At 50.9% G+C, this 22,838-nt stretch overlaps 1 protein-coding gene and 1 long non-coding RNA gene across 2 annotated transcripts; one reads left to right on the forward strand and one right to left on the reverse strand.

Moving 5' to 3' along the window:
* Window positions 1-14,367: 14,367 nt before the first annotated feature.
* On the reverse strand, window positions 14,368-17,969 carry IRF2BPL (interferon regulatory factor 2 binding protein like). The gene has a single exon (XM_009939843.2). It carries the CDS (start codon window positions 17,347-17,349, stop codon window positions 15,112-15,114), a length of 2,238 nt encoding a protein of 745 aa, XP_009938145.2. The 5' UTR covers window positions 17,350-17,969; the 3' UTR covers window positions 14,368-15,111.
* Window positions 17,970-18,189: 220 nt separating this feature from the next.
* On the forward strand, window positions 18,190-19,879 carry LOC142361888 (uncharacterized). The gene is made up of 3 exons (XR_012764497.1): window positions 18,190-18,319; window positions 18,541-18,698; window positions 19,607-19,879. It is a non-coding gene; the product is annotated as an uncharacterized LOC142361888 (long non-coding RNA).
* Window positions 19,880-22,838: the final 2,959 nt, after the last annotated feature.

A 22,838-nucleotide genomic window follows, 5' to 3' on the forward strand; every position in this document is an offset into this window, starting at 1 on the left:
ATCAGTTACACAGAAATGTTAGACCACTTTAGCTGCCAACCAGGGATCACAAAAAGGGGGGAAAAAAGGCAACCAGGAGAAAGCTGTATCTCTGCAAAAACATATTATGAACCAAGGTAAGAGCTGAGCCAAGAAACTAAAGTAAACATCTCCAAGGTGAGAACAAACAGATGAACAACGCTTTTCTCCTTCTGGGATTCTGGTACGAGTTTGTCCTGTCCTAGTGCAGTTACGGTGTCACCCCCTTCATGGGGGCCTGGCTATAAGGAAAACGATGGTTCAGGTAACCGGGTATGCCATGTACCAACTCTCTCCCCTTCCCCCAGATTTTAATTCTGTCTGGGCTGGTGGCCACGGGAATAGGGTGCCTGTTCTGTATGCTCTGCACTGCTGAGATGGACTTGCAGTTTCAGTTCAGTTTCACGGAACTGCTGCCCACCACAAAACCCTGCATTGCAACAGGCAGCAATTGCCTCAATTGCAGAAAACACCCAAAGTAGAAGGCTCAGTAAACAGATCAAGAATGGAATCAATCCTGAACACTGAACTGGGGAGGAACGGGAAGCTGTCGAGAGGAGGAAGTTAACATTACCCAAGTTATACACATTCTGTGAAAAACAAGAAACCTTCAATCTCCAAGACTATCAGGCAGCGCTTTTCCCTCCTACTGAAAAACTGGAAAATAGAAAGCGTCTTTTTACTCTATGATGGAATGAAAATAAGTAGAAATAACAGTATTTAGTCAAATAACAGAGCATCTCTCCAATCTAACAGAAGTTGTGCTTTAGCTAAACACTCAGAGTGAGCTGGGAATACAGCCCAGGGTTTGGGTTTATTTTGTACAGAGCTCTGCATGTGCTGCTCCGATGAGGTTAGCACACAAAGAAAGAGGCAAGACACTCTCTTAGTCAAGCAGTGCTCTCTCTCCCACGGATGGAACAGGAAGAAAAAGGTGAGTTTGAGTCTAATTTACATAAAACCTGTTTTTTACACCTGGGAGCAAAAAAAAAAAAGGAGCTCAAACTCAAGTCCGCATTAGAGAGCACTTATTCGGGGTAGGGAACCTGGGAAAGCACTGCAGGTGTAGTCAGAGCTTATACAGGCGAGCCATGCTTCTGCGGCATCAGGAGCAAGCTCGCCAGGTGAGGAGACTAAGGGAGCTGTGGCCCCGGCTCCCCCACGGCTCCCCACGCAGAGCACGGGCTTCCAGTCACATCACGCAAAGGCGCTTTGCAAAGCTCCTTACCTTCCCCTCCCCGCCTGCTGCTGTGTCTTCCTACAGGAAGTAAAATTTACTCCAGCTTGTCTCCCTCTCTCAAGTAAAATAACCTATTCCAAGAAAAGCACGAGTTTGCCATTATAAACACATCGACACTAGAAATTCTCACTAGCAAAGCTATGCTGGTCAGAAATCATCTGATATCATACCGATGTCAGCAGGGCTATGACAAACCTGCCCTCAGAAGACAGAAAGGTATTTTGTGCCAAATTCTAATTTACACCCATAACTCTTTACAGTTATTGCCAGCATGAAGGAACCTTGGAAGGAACATATATCATACCTGTTCTGACCCTGCTTGCACTTCATACTAGTGTGAATGAGAATCTGGAACTCTGAGTCCATCTGTGCCTCCAAATTGCTTCCACTTTTTCTACATGCTTATTTTAGTAGTATTTGTCACCCATGTGTATGCAAATCAAGCTTGCAGAGGAGTTCTGAGTAATGAGGAGAAAACAGCCTACCACTGTTTATTAGACTACAGCTGATGCCACAGTAAAAAATGCTGTTGGTAATTTTAGTTCTCCTCCTCAGGGACACTTCCTGCCCTTCCACATCGTTATGAAAACTGCTGGTGACAACACATCAGATCCCAGTACTGGGAGCTCCTCACAGAGACCCATAATGAAACAGGCTCTTGAGCCTGATTTTTTCTTTTTCTGCTGATCTACAAGGTCCAGATCTTCCTTCTCTTCCAGATCAGAGGTGAAACACATGACACGGCAGAACAAGTGAAGCTTTTCTATCCCTTGCTCATGGTTTCCTTCTCCTAAGGTCACATCACTTCATTCACAAGAACTGTCAGTCCAATTCCTTTCACAGCCATGAAATTACCTGGAAGAATTTTTAAGGCACTTAGATTTTAGTACTGTATTTTTACACTTTTCATCTTAGGTTTCATTGCCTGTTAAACTACCTTAGACTTCAAAAGCCACATTTCCTTCTGAGTGATTCTGTCTTTTTCCACTTGGCAAGTGTCACATTTTTCTCTGATTTTCTTATGGCATTTAAAGCAACAGGATCCCTTTTATTTACTCATCTCTCTGGGCATTCACATCATTGCTCGTTTCTCAAGAAAAATGCACAACCCTAGGGTTACTGCCCCGCAAAACCATCCAAAGAAGCCCACCTACTTCATCTGACCTCCACAACTGGTGACAAATTTTGCTTTTTCCTTAAGTGAAAATTCTGAGTGATTCAGACACATAGATTCAAGTTTTCAGCCACTCTACATATTAGGCATATACTAAATTTGAATGAAATCATTTGCACATGTGCAACCTACATTTATGCATGCAAATCAGGCAATTAGGTACAAAATTACCTGATTTGCATACATAATGCTGGAACCGAGCAAGTAATATGCAACAAAAACATATTCTATTAATATTATTTTCTTCTGTTCTGAAATTAGCTCCAACTGGATTAGGAAATACTCAAGATTTTCATCACTCAAAATGATTAGTCTATTTGATGAATGTTTCCAGGTCTACTGATGTGCTGGCTAATTGCATGTATCAAATGATACCGATTTTGTACCACATTTGTTAACTTTCCGTGCATTTTACAATCAAATGTGCAATTCCACCTTTTTCACATTAGAATTCAATTTAGAATTCATTGGCACGAATAAATCTTGAGCGCATGAATATTAAAGCATCTCAACACAGATGCCCCCAAAATTGGCTTTTTAATTCAAAGATTCGTTGCAATTTTTTGCTGTTTGTGCAATCCAGCTGCTTTTCCGCGCATACAAATATCGAGCTGCTGTAAAAGCAGCTGCAGATGTAGAAAAAGAAGGCAGTGAAAACAGAGTCTGTGGAGTCTGGAGGATATTTCCTACAGGACTGCAGTTGCAAGCAGACAGGTCACACCTCATAGATAATGAAACAAGCAGCTTTCCCTCGACGCAGCAACGCCAGAGGGGCCTGCCTTACTGGAAGGTAAATGCATGCCCTGGGAGGGCTCTGGTGACACCCTTGACCCTGACCTCTCCTCTCCGGTGGCTGTCTCTGCCTCCCACTGCCTCGCTGCTCTGCACATGTACCAACACACTTCTTTTGGTTTGCTTCCCTTCGCTGCGCTCTGTCTTGCTCGGAAGGCAAACTCCTCAGGCACAGACCTGTCCTATTTGTCTACAAAGCCTTATGCATAAGAAAGGGCGTTAGCTGTAGGATAAATAAACAATAACTGCACTTCTGCTGTGGTGCAGAGACATTTTTGCATGTCTCTAACTGTTCTCATGGGCTTATCTCCAAACACCTTTAAGCGGTTCATTATCATTTTTAAGATGGGGTCACCAACACTGTTTCAGATAAGGGCAGATCCTTGGTTCCTGCAGTGGTGGTACAAAGCTCCACACAGAGTTCAGTGTTTCATTCCTCACGCATCCTGGCATCTGCTTGCTGATCAAAGATGCCTGTTTTACAGAGGCGAGCTTCCAGTAAGGTATCCAGTGGCAATCAGGTCTTCCCCCAAATATTCTGGCACCTTTAATTTTAAACCAGGCAAAATGCTGAGGAAAATGGTTTCCTCACAGTGTGCGCAACTGCATGTGCCATAAATTTCACCTGCTACTGTCTGGCTCATTCCCCTGTCACCAGTGTGCTAAGTCCTACTGGTTTGACTTTTTTATGCTCAAACAGCACTTTCAAGCTTTTCAACATCCCCTCTTGTTCTTTCTCCTTTAGTATTATTTAAATTATAAGCATTTCTGAAAAGACCATGTCTTTGTCTTCTAAAAGCTATGTTGTACATCTTTGGCTGATACAAGAAAATAACAATAAAGGCCATAAAGATATCTGACAAGAGCCACATTTCACAGCCGTCATCTTGTGACAAGCTTGCCATTCACTATCTGTTGCCTCTCATTTCAGGAACTTCTCACTTTTTCTTATTCATGGACAAATTCGTAATGAGGGACTCTTCACCTCATGACCTATTGGTCATATTTATTTTATTTCCAGTGCCTTTGCTGCTCTGCAAAGTTTTGCTGCTCATAACTATGAAACCATTTGGCTCTTATTTGTCTGTCCATCACAATAGCTTCAGAGCATCTCCCAGGCATTTAACACCAGGAAACTCTGCGTGTCTCCCTCTCCTTTTCATCCTCGCCTGCTGGAGGACAGAGCTTGTCTAGCTTTCCTTTCTTGCCTGTGCCTCTGGCACTTATTCTTACCTCATCCCCTTTTTCAGGCTAGGAGTCTCCAAATCTCCTTGACACATGTCCCAAAAGAGGTACATTTCCATTTCTTGATCTTTCCTGACAGCAAGTATCCCTTCCCACACTCAGCAATTTCATTTCTATAAGGAAATAAATACAGTAGCAAGTCAGCACCACCTTTGTAAGCTCAAGAATTTTTAAGAGGCACTGGAAAGCCATGCAGGCCAAGGATGTAAGTATATCTATAAGTGGTATGTATTTCAAGCTATGGAGGTAGAAAACAACAGTAGTTCTGTCCCGAGTAAGCTGTACTTCATTCTAATCCTAACATCCAAATAAACAATGATACTTAGAAGGGACTCAGGGCCTTTCATCATTTACGTTTGTCACCCGTATCTAGTTTAACCTCACAAATTCCCAAAGAGGAACAATGCATTTTGTAGGAGATGCTATGCTTATACCATGTACAAAGCTTCCTTGATGTATTTGCAAACAAATCGCTAAGTGTAACCTGCCTCTCTAAGGACCGACGGACCTGGAGCAAACCAGCTATGTAAGGTTATCGGACCCAGCAAGGAAGGAGCCAGAGGAATTACAGAATGGACATAGTAGTGGGAGCAAATTAAATGGGTAAGTGTGTGTGGTTTGCCTTGCTGTGGCAAACAGGCCCCTCTAGCTACGTGCTCAAAACAGGACAAACTGCTGACTGAATGGATTTGGGACTCTGAGACAGAATAATCCTTGAGGAAAGCAAACCAGAAGCTTGTGCACATGAAGCACGCTGACAGGCAAATGGACTGTGTCACCAAGAGAAAACTAGAGCAGCTACTTAAAAGATAATGGCAAAACCAATTGGTAGATGTATCTCAATGGATTCTTCTGTTGTGGGAGGGAAAGACGGAAATGTTTATCTGCTGATGAAAAACCAGCAGCAGACCAGGCACTCCTCCTGCAGAGTCAACAAAAGCAACAGGAACTGCAGCTTGCACCTCAGCAGGAGAGATTGCTGCAATGTGTGCTGACATGGGGTCTGGGGAGAACTGCTGGACTGGCAGCAGGTAGTTTGGTCCGGCTTAGTTCTGTGATGATGGAGTTAAAACATTATCCTCAGATGCCCATCTGCACCTCTGAATGCCTAGCGCTGCTGGTGTGGAGGGTTAAAACTGAGTAGCTACAGAGCACCTCCCCAATAAGAGGGGGCCATGCAGGACAGAGAGTGTTGAGCAGTTTGGCTCTGGTTCTGGCCAGGCTGAGACTGGCTCCAGAGGCAATACTGTCATTGCATCTGGGCTCGGGGGAATGTGCTCTTTTATAGCAGTCAAACAGCCAGGGAACATCACTACCTGTATGTTCAGAAATAAGAATGGGAGCCTTGGAATAACATCTGCAGGGTCTGCTGCTAGAGCTTCAACTGATTGCCACTCTGGGCACTCCTCTGCAAGTAACACGATGGAGGACATAAAGGTGGAGGGAATGAATTCATGTGACAGACTACAGCATTCTGCTACAAAAGGCAAGGAAGACTTGTAGCTTGCCAAAAAGCTTTAGAAGAATTATTAGTCCTACATTAGCTTACAGAAGGTCCTCCTGAGAACAAGGAAACCCCATAAATATGCAGCTGGCATGCAAACTTGCGCACATGAAGGGATTGTTCACTGGAGCACATACAGATCTGGGCCCAGCATATACAGATATGTGTCATGTGCCATCTGAGCCACGGGTGGAGGTCTCTGTTCGACACAGCAGCTTCCTGCATCAGGCAGCCAGAGAAGTCTTGAGTAGTGAGTGAGGGGTAAAATGCTGAATTGAGACCAAACGGTCTCAAATTGTGTAGGAATTCCACTGTTGCCCAAATGAAAAATCAAGAGAAGCCTGGTGACTACATTGCTTGGCTTCCTTTGGGAACAACAGCCACAAAGGCTTAAGCAGCTTAGTAAAAAGAGCTACCCAGGCCCAGACATTTTAAGCATCAAGGAAAGCTGGTGTATCAGTATGCAGACTTTACAACCCTGAAACGGAACACCATTCAGAAGCCTACGTGCTAATGAGATAGGTCCCCATTAAACCATAGAACTAGTTTGGACAAGACCCTGAGGGTAATCGTGTGTGTGCTGCTGAGGACTGAGCCCTTAAATGCTTGCAGCAAGTAATGTGGTGACTCTCACAGTGCTGGGAAAGAATCAGATGACTCTACAAAGAGCTCATCTGAGGAGGAAACTGTGTGGAGCAGGGGACAGCCTACAGTTCCCACAGACTTGGACCGAGAAAGGAGCACAACGAGCCTGCTTCAAGCAGAGAAATAACCTTCCTCTGGTCTGGTCACTTGGTTCTAAGGTTTGAAGAACTTGTACTGGCTTTAAGCATTTGTCATCTTTTCTGGGCTGGAGGACAGACCTGATGGTTATACAAATGCTGGGCAAACGAAGAAGGATACAACTGTATTTACAGGCTCTGGGGCTGGAGGGATTTTGTCACTTAAAATATTAGAAAATAAGTCTTTAATTTCATGTAACTCCTTATTTGCAACAGCAGGAAGGAAACATGGGGGGGGGGAATTAAGTGACTTTAACCTGATGTTGTTGTTTTCAACAAAGGTGCTATTAACAACTGTTATTGTTCTATAGAGTTATGTTGTAATTAATTTCCATAGCAACATGATCATGTCATATATTATAGATTATAACTCAGAGGGAGAGGGGATGGGAAAAGCACAGAATGAAGACTACAGAGCAAAACCTGTCCTGATTATAACTTGAATGTTCTTCTTAGTCCAATTTGTTTAAAGAGTGTTTATTTGTAGGTAATGTTGAGGATCCAGCCAGGCTGCACCTGCCTCCCCAGGCGTGCTCAAACACAGCCTGGGATTGCACATCTTCAAGGGAGAGCAGGGTGGGGTTCCTTCAAATGACAGAACCTTCTGCAAGGAGGAAGTTTCAAGCTGTAACTTGCAAAATACGTACAACACACTACTGTAAAGATCCAGCCATCAGAACAAGGAAGATCTAGGCAGAGAGCTGCAACTAATCATGCAAAAATCTGAAAGGAGCTGCTCTTTGTACGAAGCATGTGCAGTGCAGTTCTCAAGAAACACTGTCGCCTCTTCTAGCATGAGGAAAGACAGGTACTCAAGAGCATGAGAATTTCTGCATCATTTCCTGGTATTTAACTGTCACACAAGCCACTAGACATCCTATCAAGGATGCTGACTAATGAATCTATCTTAGGCTGCACGTCCTTGTTAGCACAACGTGACTAGATGTCCACGGATCACACAACTGATACTATCCCTGATGGCTGCACCTCCTGCTGCCTCCCCTCCAGCAGAAATGATGCAGTGAGCACAGCTGAATGAGTACAGTTGGATGAACAGAAGAGTTGACTGCGCCGCAGGGGGAGTGGGGGGAGAAGAACCACTCAAAACCACCACAAATGTTTGCCAAAAATGAGTATGTATACTTACGAAGGTACAGCTCTTGAAAGGCTGCATCCTTTTGATAAGATACATGGCATAATCTTTCACTGAAGGAGGTGGGATAAAATAGATGCGCCAACTGGCCTTTCTTATCAATGCAGTCTGAGTTCTTCAGGGAGGAATTATCTTTACATGTAACAGGGAGTCAAGCACATCAACAACACTGAGCAAGTAATAAAAAACACTCCAAAATTTACTGCTGCAGGAAGACAAGAGCTCTTTCAGTTGTTTTAATCCCAGACGTTTTGTACCTTCTCTTTTTATTTTACAGAAATAATTTACAGACACGGAGGAAGAGAGTTCTAAGAGAAAATGTCTAGCATATCAAGCTACATCAAGTAAACCTGCAACATTTGCAAGTCAGTGGCCTATATTTTTCAGTAGCAGACCAGATATTCAGGCTTCCCACTCCCTCACGAGTTCTGCCCCTAGCTCCAACACAAATCAAACCTACAAAAGCATGTTGTCCTTAATCCAGCTGTATGCCAGTCTGGACATGTTCAAATTAAAACCTGGGCTAGGCTATGATCTTGTCTCTTGTTACCATGATGTGTGCAGCGAAGAGTAACATTGTCTGAGATAGGTCCAGAATACAGCAATTCAAAGCAACCCCCTCCTGTCTGTGATTTGGATGTGCTGTGCTTTCCATCATAGCCAAAGGGGAGCTCCTACCTCTGACACACAGGTATGCACTCTCCTTCACCCCAGCCCTCGGTATGTTGCATCAGCAAGAACAGCAACAGCCTCCAGCCTTGGAGCTATCTGAGCGAAGGACGCAAGCCACAAGCAAATGGCCTGGCATTGCATGTTGTTGTTCCCGAACACCTGTGTGCACAAGTGCTTTGGAGTTCAGCTGTACACAGGCGTCGTAACAACATACTTTTATCCCAGAGGAAGGGAGACTAGCAGTAGGGGCAGTAACTGAAGGCCACGGTCTCCCTCGTTCTGATAGGTGTTTGCCTTGTGACCTTGGCTAAAAAACTTCAGATTACCCCTCTGGAAAACAGATAAACTGAGGAGTAACTTCACCCTTTCCTGGGTGCAGTCCTCAATTGTGGTTAGCAAAGTCCCAGCCAGTTTTGTATAAGAAGCACTCGCTTCTGGAAGGGCGAAACACTGTTTGCCTTCAAAACAGACTTGGGGCTGCCCCCCCCCCCCAGGAGAAGCCCCTCACCCCTCGCCAGCCTTCGGCAGCCCAGAGGCAGAGGGAGGCTGTTAAACCAGTGGTTTGCCTGAGGAGCGAGCGGAGGCTTGCAGCAGCATGGCTGCTTTCTCTGCACATTCCTCTGGTGACGCTGCTTATTAACCAGCATGCAGATAACCCTGAGTCAAGGCTTTGGTATGAGCGGCGCTGCCAGGAGCTGCGTGCTCGGAATAGAGGGTTACAGTTTAAACCGAGGGGAAGCGCCGTCCCCAGCCAGCTGCACCCTGCCTGCCCCCCTCCGCGGCCGCAGCCAGCCGCCCCTTCACCTATTTGCAGAAAAGGAGCTTTCCAGTCCCTCCCCTCCACCCCACCGCTCGCCCAGGGATCATTCCCATTGAGAAGCTCTCACCCTAACAGTAATCCCGACGAATTTAGCTGCTGCTGCTAAATCCCACCCCTCCGCCCCTCCCAACCTGCCTCCATGCAAATCCGTTTGTAGGTTACTTGAACAATAGCGGAGCTGTAGTCAGCCCTCCCCTCCGGCAGCCTGCAGGGAGGGAGGGGAGGAGGATGATGACAGTGGGGAATTCTGCTCGGCTCCTTGAAGCTGCACAGACATGTTTCATCTCCCCATTCCCATCCCCTGCGCAGGGGCGGGCGGGGGATCACATGGTCGTCTCGGCCGGGCCCAGGCCAGCGGCAACTACATGCGCTGGCGGCCCGGTGCCCCCTCCCCTCCCCGCCCCGCCCGGCCCGGTGCGGTCCGGTCCAGCTCGGTCCGGTCCGGTTCGCCGCCCCGCAGTCCCTACCAGCGCCGCCGTGCCGAGCCGCTCGGTGCTGCGGGGGGCTGCCAGGCTCACCCCCGCCCGCAGAGCTCTGAACAAAGCGCACGGCCTCTGCGCCGGCCAGACAATGGCGGAACAGACCCCGGTGCGGGAGGCTCGGGGGGGGTCGGGCCCCCCGGTACCGCTGGGGGAGCGGTGCCAGCCGGGGGAGCACGTGCCCGCTGCCCCGACAGCTCTCTTCAGGGGAGAAAAGAACAAGACGCGGTCTCCTCGCTGTTACAGCCGATGGGTGCGGGACGGGAAGGGGGTGTTTTGCTGCAGACAGCTTGCTGTTCCACAGCACCTCGCACCTTTGAGGTTTCTTTGGGAAGGGCCATCACGGCGGCAGCGGGCGCATGTGGCCGCGCAGGGCTGCGGGGGGAGGGCTGTCAGCGGATGCCAAATCAGCTGAAACTTAAGCAGCTTGACCTTCCTCACCTCCACCCCTGCTCCCGCCGCCTCCAAATAACCTTACAAGGGCGCGCCGGGCAGGCGAGGCCGGCGGCAGCGCGGGGAAGCGATGGCAGACCGGCAGCAGGCCCGGCTGCGCGCCGGCCGGGGACAGGGGACGCGGCGGGCAGCGCCCGCTGCCACCAGCGCGGCTCGCTGCGCCGAGCCCAGCGCAGCAGGCAGACTCCGCAGGCTTGAGCCTACCCAGCCCCAAGTAGCTCAGCCAGTCCGACCAGTCAGAGACCGCACTGGCCGGACAGACTGGTGACGAGCATCCTCCCCCTCCCATTCACATGTCTGACTGCTCCCTTTTGCTTTCTGCTCTGCGGTTCCCTGAATGGCTGAGAGAGTGGGTTTGTTGTCAGAAACTCGAAATGACACATAATCTCCCATGTTTGTTCTCGCGGAGGTAGGCGAGCCCGTTCCCAGGGAGAAGAGCTGGGTTCCCGCAGAGCCTCCCAGTCCGGGCCGGCCGCGCGGGGCTGGGCTGCCCTGTGGCGAACACGTGGAGCGGGAGATGTTGGGCTGGCTCAGAGCAGCCCAGCAGTAGCCTCGCTCAGTGCAGACACACCTAATCCTTCTTTTAAGACACACACCAGGGAGAAGACCTTGTCCGCAGTTCTTTTCACATCACCCCATCAGCAGAGGCATTCCTCTTCCCAGTCTGCATTACAGGTCTTAAGGCAGGGGCCGAAACAACAAAAGCTCAGTACGCGGTTTGCTGACACTTTGAAAATAAACCCAGCAGTGCCTGTTTCTACACAGGAGGGTGTAACCGTGCCCTCTGCGTCTTCCAGGGGATGGTTGGAAGGACAACCATGGAGGTACAGAGCTATGTTTTGGGTAGAAAATGCATGCTGCAATGAATTCTGATGGCTGGACGCCAACGGGGAAGCTGTTCTGCTTCAAGAATAGCCTTACAAGAGTCAGCATTACAGTGACAGTTCAGTACTCTCCTGCAAACCTACAGGATGTGTCGCTTTGGCAGAGAAAAAGGCTGCTAATGCACAACACAAGCCATCCTACTACGAATGGAGAAAGGCTGCATACCACAAAAAAAGAAAATGGCAAAACCTAGGGAAGAGGGAAGCTGCAAAACGACTGCTGCATAGTAAGCTGGGAACCTGAGAGCTCTGAGGAGACAAAGCCCCTTCCCTTGAGGGGAAGAAAAACTCAGTTTGCAAGACGTGTAAAGAAGCAAAGACAACCCTTTCTCCAGTGACTGCTGCAGCTCTGCAAAGGTATGCTGGCAGCCAGCCTATTTGAAAACATTGCAGTTTCAAAACAATGTTAGTCCTGACTAGTTTGGAGCTCAAATGTTAAAGGAGATGGGAAGAGCGTGCTCATATGCACAACACTGCTAAGCAAATAGAAAAGGTAACCAGGTTTGTACTAAATGACACCAGTTAGCATCGGTAAACTTGAGCTCCTGATGGAACTGTGTAGTATTTCCCCAAACGGACATAGCATCCCTTCACTGCACAAACACTTCCATCTCCAACTCACACAGAGCTGCCAACGCTTGAAAAACAAACATCCAGTGACACACATGTTCTAACCCATTTCTTAGAAAATAGGCTACAAGGCTATTAAAAGAAATGTCAAGAATAATCTAACTGGAAAAAAAACAACAAAACAACCCTCCTTGGGAAAATAAACCATTTAAATACTTCCCCATTGCAAGAAGGAATGAGAGCACAACAAATGACCACCTGGACAAATAAATTCACTTACACAATTTATTCAAGCAAACATTCGGCTTTACCTTAAATAACTGGCAAATATGGGGAGGGGGAGCATTACTGTAAAATGCAGAAGTCAGCTGAATCTCTGTACGTGAGACTCGCTCAGCAGCTCCCTTCTCCTCCTCGAAAAAAAGGTTACAGCTTGTTTGTCAGCTGTGGACATCTTCAGAAAGAGAAAAACCTATGGAACGGGTTCAAAGAAATGCTGGCTAATATGCCCAGACTGGCTGCTTAATGAGCCAGAGTAAAAGAAAAGGTCACATGGTTACAAAAAACCTCCATACAACAAATGCCCTGTAGCTACGGTTAACTTTAATTAACTGCAGTATTACAATTCACTTCAAGCTTATTTTCCACCTATGTCTACTGCCCCTTACCTTTCCTTTGCCTGCTAAAAATCACACTGATGAGTCTCATACGTGGGCATATGCTTCCAAAATTCTGACTGGTAAGAGCTTTTCAAGAATGCTCTGCAATTAAAGAAATCCACCAAACGGGGCTCTTTCTAACTCCAACTACTGATGACTGATTCCAAGATTACAGGAGTGGCTCTGTTTACATAAATCAGGGTATTCACGCTTGTGTGACATAATTAAATGTTGAATAGCCAGTAGTTTTTCTCTTTTCAAGGCAGTTGCAATTCACACAGGAATATTACTTCTCCCCTTGTTAGGTTTAAACTCGAATTTCATCCATATGTACAATTATTTTCCTCTGCCAGTTATGAGCTCACAATGTTAATCCCCCTGTCTCTTGATTTAGAAATAAACTGCTGTGTGGGAACTGCATGCTTAGAAATAATTGAAAATAGGATCAGTACAAACATATCCTCTAAAAAACCATATAGGTTGTACCCAATAATGAACCCAAAATATATAGTTTATATCTAATAGTTAACTCGAAGCATTCTTTTTCTGCATTATTCCCTCAAATCATTACATAAGAACAACATGTCTGAGATTTTTAAGCACCAGTGTATCACTTGGCAGAAAAAAAAGAATGTGTGTACACGAAGTCATTGTCCGAAATCACAGATAGAGTGATGCCAAAGACTGAACATCAAAACACACTCCCCCGCCGCACAAAATAGCCAGCGTATGTACCTTCACAAGAGAGCAAAGATCTGTATGCACACCCAGCATACAGTCTCAAGGCTCCTAACATCCTTTCCACCAGGAACAGAAATGAAAAATGTCTCATTAAGAGCAAGCAGATACCAAACGCCATTCACACTTTTTAAAAAGTACCTCTTTATACAGTTCTGAGGTTTTGGGGGGTGGGGATCCTTAATATTCAATAAAACTCAGAGCTCACAACCTACGACACTGTTGCATTTGGAACAGCTCTCTGTTCTGCTGGTCAAATTGCAACAGATTTCTGCAGTGCTGCTGTTTTTGTTTCGGGTTTTCTGTCTTTCCTCCGTTTGCCTCACTGGAAAGGACAAAGTTCACATTAGGTTTGTTTGCATTTTCCAGCTAGTGTGAGGCCTGTGTATTTACTCTGCCTGTTGATCACCTAACAGGTATTACACTGCTCCCCAGTCTCCATAAAATGCCAATGTCACATAAAATAGTTAATTATACAAAGAATCACATGTCATTGTTGCCAAAAGGAAAGCGTTTCACTTCAGTGCTTTAGGAAAGCTTCCTCACCTGAAAACACAACACAGCTCCTGAACTGCTCACCAACTCAGTTATGCAGCCATTGCCAAAATGGGGTAGCTCCCCACCAGCTGCCACACCAACTGCAGAAGCTGTTATTTCCCGCTACCCTTTTTCGTGCTGTGCTCAACTACAGTCCTGCCTTATGAAGAGTCTAGGGCTAATGTCAAGCGTCATCAACCGCTCTTAAAATCAACTAAAATTATTAATCACGTCATGCTGGGTCTTTTTTGTGAAAGACGGCTTCGTTTCAAGTCTCAAGCCTTGTTAAATTGCGCAGGCAATGGATGCATCCTGTATTGCAAACACTGCTTGCAGCTGGAGAGCTGGGGGGGGAGAAGGGAGGAGGAAATGAGATGCAGAAACAGTAAATAGAAAATGCTTAGTCAGCAACTGTTACTGCAACATTAAAGGTGAAATGTAAATAGGCACAGTGCCAAGACTTAGATAAGTTTGATAACACTATCAACATCACCATCTTACTACATATATGTGAAAATGGGCATACAAGTGCCACAATTACCACAGCGAACTGCACGCTCTTGGTATAACGGAGACTTTTAAAAACGCAGCATGGCTTGCACATGCTGCCTGAGCTCTCAGAAAAATAAAACTTGCTACTCGGGAAGTATTAATATCAATTGAATTTATTACAATTTACTAAGCTCCAAGGCACATTACAGTGTTCTGTTAACTACAGAAATGTATAAAGGACAAACAGAGCATGTTTTTCATGTACAGCATTTTGCTCTACTGTTCAAAAGCATCCGTGCATCAATAAAAGCAAAAACAAAAAACACATGAAGATTAAAAACGTTCAGATCAATAGAAACAAACTGAAACATTTTCCTTACAAACTTGCAACAAAAAACACCCTCCCCCCAGAGCCACCCCACCGTTTTGCAAACAAAAAAACAAAAACGAAAAAAAAAAGTGAAAGACTAACACTCAGGGCTTGTAAAACATAAGCTGTCACCATTTTTGTAGCAATTTTTTAGGCATCAACACTGGCCTTGGCAAAAAAAAAAAAAAAATTTTTTTTTGTCTTTTGTGTTTTTCTTCTTCTTTCAGAGAAGTGCATACATTTACAAAAATACACACCAGCAGCAGGTAATCGCTAAGGGCTATTAACTTTGTACCTAGCCAACACACTGCCAAAGAAATGAGAACAGGTATTATGTAGTAACCAAACAATATTATATTCTGTTTAACAAAAACCAGCTCTATCCTTCAAATGAAGAAGAGTACATACCTTTGTTTCAAAATATAGAAACATACGACGAAAATAATGTCTATACATAAGACTAACTTTTGCAGTTTGTTATATTCACAATTCTACATCTTCAGGAGTCTGAAGGGATTGGATTTCCTACTCAAGGGTCTCTCTCCTTTTTCACTTTAACGTCCCCAGCTAAAATGGTCGCGATCTCGCCCTGCATGAACGCCCAAGGCACATTGGAACCGACTAGGGGGCATTTCTCTCCGCTCGGGCAGTAGACTTCGCCAGTCGCCCCTTGGGCCTTGATGCTCTCTCTGGAACAAGGGAAGCAGAACTTGTGGCTGGGCACAGAGGGGCACTGAACAAAGTGGGTGTCCTCCAAGCGTTCGTGGCAAATGGTGCAGCACAGGGGCCCGCTGTTGGCCATGGGGGAGTCCGGAATGTTTTGGGGGTGCACTTGGTCCATGGCGGGGTGGGCGCTGGGGGGAGGAGGGGCCACTTGCAGGTTCATGTCCCCGTTGCGGGAGGCCAGGCGGCGCTGGCCCGGCACCGAGGCCGGCGACACGGGGCTGCTGCTGTTCCTGCGGGTGGACGTGGTGGAGTGCACCGAGCTGCCGTCCTTGGGCGAGTGGGCATTGCCCAGCGTGTCGGCCACCGACATGAGCGCGGCCATGGGGGACTGTCCGTTCTGGGGGGCGGACTCGGGCGGCGTGGTCCGGTTGGAGTGAGGCCCGAGGGGCGGCGGCGGCGGCGGCGGGGGGCCCCCGCCGTGCACCGCCCCGAAGCCCCCGGCCGACATGGTGAGCTTGAGCGCTTCGCTCTGGCTGGCCATCCACTGCTGCCGCTGCTGCTCGTCGCTGAGCTTCAGAGCCCCCTCGGCCGAGTCCGAGGGCTCGGGAGAGGCCTTCCTCTTGCGCATGGCCCCGCCGCCGCCGCCACCGCCGCCGCCGGGTCCCCTGGAGGCGGCGGCCGTGCCCTGCGCCCCGCCGGCCCCGGCCCCCGGCCGCGGGAGACTCACCAGCGCCGTGGGCAGCATGGGGCAGCTGGCGTCCAGGTAGGGCTGCGGCAGCATGTCGGCGCCCACCAGCTCCTTGAAGAAGCGCACGGACTCGGGCAGCAGGTCCCCCAGGAGCCGCCAGTCGCCGGAGCCGTGCTTCTTCTCGTACTCCAGGTACTTGAATCCCGAGGAGAGGCCGCGGCCGAAGTCCTTCATGCAGTCCTGGTACATCTGCTTGGCCACACCGGAAGCGCTGGAGAAGACGGTGCCGGAGCCGCTGGGGTACTCGATGAAGAGCTTCAGCTCATAGTCCATGCCCGGCTTGGAGACGGCGTCGAAGGCGAAGACGCGGCCCAGCAGGGCGTGATCCTTTTTGAAGCGCACCTCGTAGGGGGTGCAGCCGGCCAGAGTGAGCAGCGTGTCCCGCACGATCTTGGGCTTGCTGGCCCACTCCTCGGCCCGGTTCCGCAAGCTCTCGCTGAGCTCGGCCAGCGCCTCCGCGTTGCGCTGCTTCTCCTTCAGCTCCCGCTCCTGGTCGCTGCTGGACACCGAGCCCGGCCGCTTGCCGCAGGCCTCGGCGGACGAGCCGCCGCCTCCCCCGGCGCCGCCGCCGCAGGCGCCCCCCTGGGAGGAGGCGGAGGGCGCCGGGGGGCCCCCGCCGCCGCGCCCGCTCAGGCCCCCGTGCGGCGGGGGCAGCGCCACGCCGGAGGCGGCCGGCCCGTTCAGCAAGGTCTGCGGCAGCAGGTTGGGGGGCACGTTCATCTGGGCGCCGGCGGCCCCCGGGGGCAGGCCGGACACCAGCCCGCCGTGCGCCCCGCGGCGGGAGGAGGAAGAGGAGGAGGAGGAGGAGTTGGGGCTCTGGCGGTTCAGCTCCGGCGGCCCGTCCTCAGGCGGCTTGGGGAAGCCGTTGGGCCCCCCCAGCCCGTTGGGCAGGCGAGCGCCGTGGCTGCCGCCCAGGCCGCCCGGCGGCGGTGGGTACTCGAAGCGGCTGCGCTGCTCGGCCGCGGCGGCGGCGGCGGCGGCGGCGGCGCTGAGCCCGTAGCGGTCCAGGCTGGACTGGGTCAGCCCCGCCGAGGCTGCCTTGGAGGAGGCGTCCACATGGTTGAGCTGCTGCTGGGCCGCCGCCGCCGCCGCTTCCTTAGCGGAGAGCGGCACTGCCTTGACGCCGACCGGCGGCGGGGGGCCCGGGGAGCGGCCGTCCTGGAAGCAGCCGTGCGCCCGCTTCAGCTGCCGGGCCGTCTCGATCACGAACTCGATGCGGTCGGCGCCCTCGTAGTTGACGCAGCCCCGGCAGACGGGCTCCGTGAAGTCCCAGATCATGGCCCAGGGCATGCGGGGCAGGTCGCACAGGTAGCATGACTGTCTCCGGGACGACGACACCTGCGCGGCGGACATGGCGCTGCTGGCCGGGGAGCTGGTGCCGCTGCCGCCGGGGTGAGGGGCTGGCTCGGTCTTCCCCCCCGGGCTGCGGGGTGGGCGGCTCTCCGTACCTGATCCCGGTGCCCCTTGCAGCAGGGGGATCGTCTGCTTTTAGCTCGCTCCTGCCGCCGGACACGGCTGCTTCCACCCCGGTCCTGCCGCTGCTCGCTGCCCCGGCGGGGTGGGAACAGCTTCTAGCGCTCCTCCGGGGGGGATGGGCGGGGGTCGCCTTCTAGCCGCTTCTGCTTCCCTGCGCTCTCTGGCTCTCCGCTGCTGCTGCTCCTCCTCCGGGAGGAGGCGGAGGTGCACGGAAGAAGACGGGGGGGGGGGGGTGTCACCTTCCACCCGCCGCGGCTGCCTCGCAAACTCGCGCTTCGCTAACGCGCCGATCCACCGCCGCCAGCGACGGAGGGGCTCCCGCGCGGAGCTGCTCGGTCCGGTCCCGGCTGCGGCGGCGGAGAGGGAGCGGCCCGGGAGCGGCAGCGGCGGCAGCAGCGTGGCGAGCGGCGCCGCCTGCTCCTCACTCACATCCTCGCCGCTGCTCGCAGTCCGAGCGCGGGGTGCTGCGCGCCGCCGCGTCTGCCTGCGCGCCCCCTCCGCCGCGCCGCGCCGCGCTCCCCCCCCGCCGCGCCGCCCCTCCCCTCCTCCGCGCCGCGCTCCCGTCTCGGCTGCACCGGGCGGGGCCGCGCGTCACCGCCGAGCGCCCGCCCCGCGCTCCCCGCCACCCCCCCGCCGGCGCGGAGCCCACTTGTTGCGCGGGGCGCGCATGCCCGGCGCCCTGCCCGCGCCCTCCCCTGCGCGGCCGGCAGCCGGGGCGCGGCGGGGCGCGCGGGCGGCCCGCGCTGCCGGCTATGTTTGGAAACTCGGACGGCAGATCGCGCCCTCGCCCTCCGCCCCGCGCCGCCGCGGCCGGGAAGCGCGCGCCCGCCGAGGGGGGTGCGTGGGGGTGCGTGTGCCTTTTCCTGGCTGGGCTGTCTAAGCTGAAATGTCTCGTGTTCGGGTTTTGCGAAGCCGCGGGTCGCCCCGCGGTGCCCCCGTGAGGGCGGCGCGGCGCCCCCGCCGCCCTGGCTGCCGGTGGGATTCCCGTGCGCTCGGCTGCCGAGGCAAACGGGGGGAGCGGGGGGGGGGGATCCCGCCTTAATATCCGATGTCGTGTTTCTCTTCCAGCGATCCCGGTGACAGAATGACACAGTTTCTGTGAGCCCGCCACTGCATCAGCAGCTCTTCCACTTCTGATTTGTTTGGATCGGCCATGTTTGCCGAGCGGCTGGGCTGGGCTGGGGAGCGCGCTGCGCGCTGCCCGGGGTGTAGGGGAGGCCGGGCAGGTGAGTAACCGCCGTGATCTCACCTCGCTAATGCACAGGGACGCAGGGTTTCCCCGGCGCGGGGAGAGCACACGGCGCTTTTCTCTGTTTCCCCCTTTAAATAGCTTGCTGACATTTGCATAACACTGCTAACAGGCAAATTACTCCAGACAACTTCGGCCCATGCAAATAAGCCGAGCGTTCATTTCCCTGGGAGGAAAACAAAACAAAATAAAATAAGGAAAAATAGAAAAGCCCCGACGCCTGCCTTCTCCCGCGCCCGGGTCCCGCCGGGAGGGGCTGCGCGTACCCCGCGTTCGCGCTGGCAGCCGGCGGCTGCTTCTGCCGGCGCCCACACGGGTGTCGGCGTCCCGAGCCCCGGCATGGCGGCGGCGGGGCCGAGCGGGGCGGCGGTGCGCAGCGCGGGCGGGCTCGCACGCGGCCGGGCTCTGCGGGGCGAGTGTCCTGCTGTCGCACCCCTTCCTGGTGCCTTCGGTGCGGGAATCGCCGGCAGCCCCGTCCACTTGGGGTTTGCTCCCCGTGCTGTACAGGGCCCCGGGGTTTCTGCGGCGCGGTGCCAGGGCTCGCTACACGCGTACACACGCACGCCCGCCCAGCAGCGATGCGGCACCGAGCCCGGGAGGCTCCTTCGGTTCATAACGTTTCAAAACTCACACGACAAAAAGTTGCTGCTTTAAATAATTCCTTTCATATCGCCAGTGCGTCTCATTTCCATTTCCAGTTGTCTCAAACATTTTATATGTGTCTGGTTATAATCTATAAAGCTGGTGAACGCATTTGAGATGTATGTGAGCAGAATTATTTCACAGGGAGGGCTTAATGAAATGCATATGCTGAAGTTTCAGCAATGATAGGAGCAGATAAAATACAGTAAGAAAATCAGTCCTGGCAAAACGACTCTTTTTCAGGGGAAGCTTGCAGAAGCAGCGAGTGGAGCTAGGGAAGTCTTTGAATTATGTGTCTCCTATATGCAAATTGGCTGAAGAAGATGCGCTCAAGGAGAGTGGATTTCACACTTAAGAGATTTCACACCTAAACCGTGGACGTTCTAGAGGCTTCACAGAAGCGAGCTTCCAGTAAGGCAGATGAAAGCTGGTCAAAGTCAAAGTCTTTGCCTCCAGCCACAGGGATTTAGTGATGGCTGTGGGATTTCTATGTTAATACAACTTTACTTGACTAAACACGCATGTGTTCGCTCTGATTCATACTGGAAGGTCAACTCCTTTCCTATCCTTTTTCTGCCCCGTGTTGATCTTCATATGAGAATCAGAACTGGGCTGTGGGAAAAGGTCAGCCCCTGCTTAAAAAACTCAGGTTGAGAGCGCTGAGGCTTTCCCCCTCATCCCGAGTGTCTGGGAATGCAGAACTGCAGCACATCCCCACTGTATTTCAGTCCCGGGTTATACAAACCCAACACATGACAAGGCACTCTGTGTGTTTGAACCGCCCCTCACCCTGGCTCCTCGCTCTGCTGAATCCTCCTGCAAGAAAGCCCTTTTTTGGTAACACTCACCTCACAGGAACAGACTTCTTGGCTCACAAGAGCAGTCTTTATAGTGGGCGTAAATAATAATCACCTTAGATATAATCTAGCCTCAGAAAAACATTTACAGGTGCTGTCAACTCCCTTTATAGTTTGTGAATAGAAAAAGAGCAGAGATTAGCATCTGTGACCCGACCAAACTGCCTTTACTTTTACTTGCAGGATACACAGTCGCGGAAATATGTTTGTTTTTCCGTAATGATTAAACTTTGATTTAAACTTTGGTCGTGGGCACGTACTGTACCATTACGCAAGCAGCACTTAAGGATGAAGTGTCAGCATAGCAAAAATATGGTCAGCCGCAGCGGTGATCTCTGCAAAGCTGATTGATGAAGAGAACTGCAATGTACATGCAAATAAATGCCACGCTATGGCACCTTCACAGGGAACGAGTTGTCAGTATCAATCTAATCTGGTAGGGGAAAACAGATTGAATGGTGGCGATGTAACAAAGCTCCAATCTACGGCAGCGCTGTCCCTGCGAGGGTAGCAGCGTGCTTTCCGGCTCACCTTCCGCCTTTCCTCTCCTTTGCCATGCGAATAGCGGGGCAGGAGCCATCCAGATTGGTCTTGCTGGATTTATACTAAACACGTCTGGTGTTTATTTAGCTCTGAAATAATCCAGGAATTAAAATTACGTTTGGAGGAGGAAAAGAGGAAGCCCAAACAATGAAGCCATTCAGGTGCCTGATCTGGCTAACTGAAAGAAAGAAGTGAGCAAACAAAAAATAGCGTTAAGAACCCCTCCAGACACTAGCTTGTTTAATAAGAGGGAGGGGAGCGCAAGGAGGGACTGAGCCGTGGCTGCAAACAATTGCTACCCAGCTGCTGCTTTTTGCGCAGGAACGCGAGTCAGCACTTTGGATGCAGCATTAGGGATTCTGCGGAGATTGCCCAAAGTTTATGACCTGCCAGTGGTCCCAAGGGACAAGGAGTACAATTTTTGCTATAAGAAGTGAAACCTACTAACTCCTTCCTTTCAGTGCTGAGATAAATACTGCCATCCGATAATCCCTTTCCCTTTATTCCCATTACCTCTTTATTTGGAATTGCAAACGCACACGTGCACGCACACCTACATCTGTGTAACATTAAAACGGCAGGTGAAGCTTTGTTTTAAATGAAGGAATCAAAACGATCATACAGACCACGGCGTGCGGTTGCCAGCCAGCACCTTTCTTAGTGCCACCAGCAGGTCCAGGAGGCAGAGGGTGCAACGCACCATGAAGGAAGAAGCAGCAAAACCCAGGTGCTTGGCTGTGCCTCAGGTGTGCCAGGCTCTGCTCTGTGCCATGCCTGTGCATGAACTCCCCAAATACAGGGATTGCGGTTGATCTGGATGCGAGAGGAGTACAGTTGATTATCGATCAGCAGTCCAGTGTTAATTATGCAGAATATATGACAGCCCCAAAGTTTGCAAGTAGTAATAATTAGAAGCCCATGCTCTCAGCAGCTTGGGAATGAACGGTCTGGTCTGGCTCTAAATGCTCACAGCCTGGGAATACGTTTAACTCTTTCCTGCTCACTTTACGAAGTTTTGGCACTGATCAGTGCGGCAGTCACAGCAGCTGGTTCTTCTGCAGGCGCTCACCTATGGAATGGTTCTTTCCTCAGTGGTCAAAACAGCAGCGCACTCCTGAGAGTGTGATTTACATGGATTTACCTCAGTACAGCAAATAAAATAAAATCTGTCACAATCAAATTACTGGCTTCAAAACAATGCAGAGATTATCAGTGAACAGAGCACTGGGTGGTAAACACAGTGTGTTCAGCAAATCCAAACACTTCATGAAGGAGTTGCAGAATTTTGTCAAATTAAAAGTTAAACAACATTGTCTTCCACTAGGAGCTGCCAGGAAGTGTCAAAACACCTAGTTACAAAGAACAGGAGCGTAATTACGTGTTTCTGTTATCATCTCAGTTCTCATCTCATCATAATTCTGTTTTTTTACCATTCTTCAGGTAGAGAGCCTTGCTGACATACAGAGCCTATCGCTTTCCCGCTAGGAACCCTCCCTCCCTCCCTCCCTCCCTCCCTCCCTCCCTCCCTCCCTCCCTTCCTTCCTTCCTTCCTTCCTTCCTTCCTTCCTTCCTTCCTTCCTTCCTTCCTTCCTTCCTTCCTTCCTTCCTTCCTTCCTTCCTTCCTTCCTTCCTTTTTTCCTTTTTCTCCTTGGTCTGCAGCGCAGACACATTTCTTAACGGACGTTGCCTGTTGTGTCCTCTGGTTTTACCGGACCTATTTCCACACCGCTGCTGAAGTGTGGAGCCCAGGGCACAGCCGGGCCGGAGACTGCCCTGCCTGCAGTCCAGCCACCACTGAGCACACGTGTCCAGCCGAGGCAGCTCTGCAGCCCCCCAACCCCACCAACCTCTCCTTTCTGCCCTGGAAAGCAGTTAGAGCTCCTCTCTGAGACCCGCCCCAAATCGATTTTCCTGCAGCTGTCTTTATGGTTTTAAAACCCACCCGTGAGCCCAGATTTCCACACGTTAACCTTTGCCAAATCTTTCAGTGCAAAATAAGACACCTATAATTAATTCTGCTTGCTCCACAAGGGACTAGTGACTGGGTAGTGTGTTTTAGGCTGGGATATGCAGAG

Source organism: Opisthocomus hoazin, chromosome 7 (genome assembly GCF_030867145.1).
Source record: "Opisthocomus hoazin isolate bOpiHoa1 chromosome 7, bOpiHoa1.hap1, whole genome shotgun sequence".
Lineage (NCBI taxonomy): Eukaryota > Metazoa > Chordata > Aves > Opisthocomiformes > Opisthocomidae > Opisthocomus > Opisthocomus hoazin.

Bases quoted from the DNA above. Each gene is read 5' to 3' on its own strand.
- IRF2BPL (XM_009939843.2), bottom strand. From the start codon at position 17,349: ATGTCCGCCGCGCAGGTGTCGTCGTCCCGGAGACAGTCATGCTACCTG.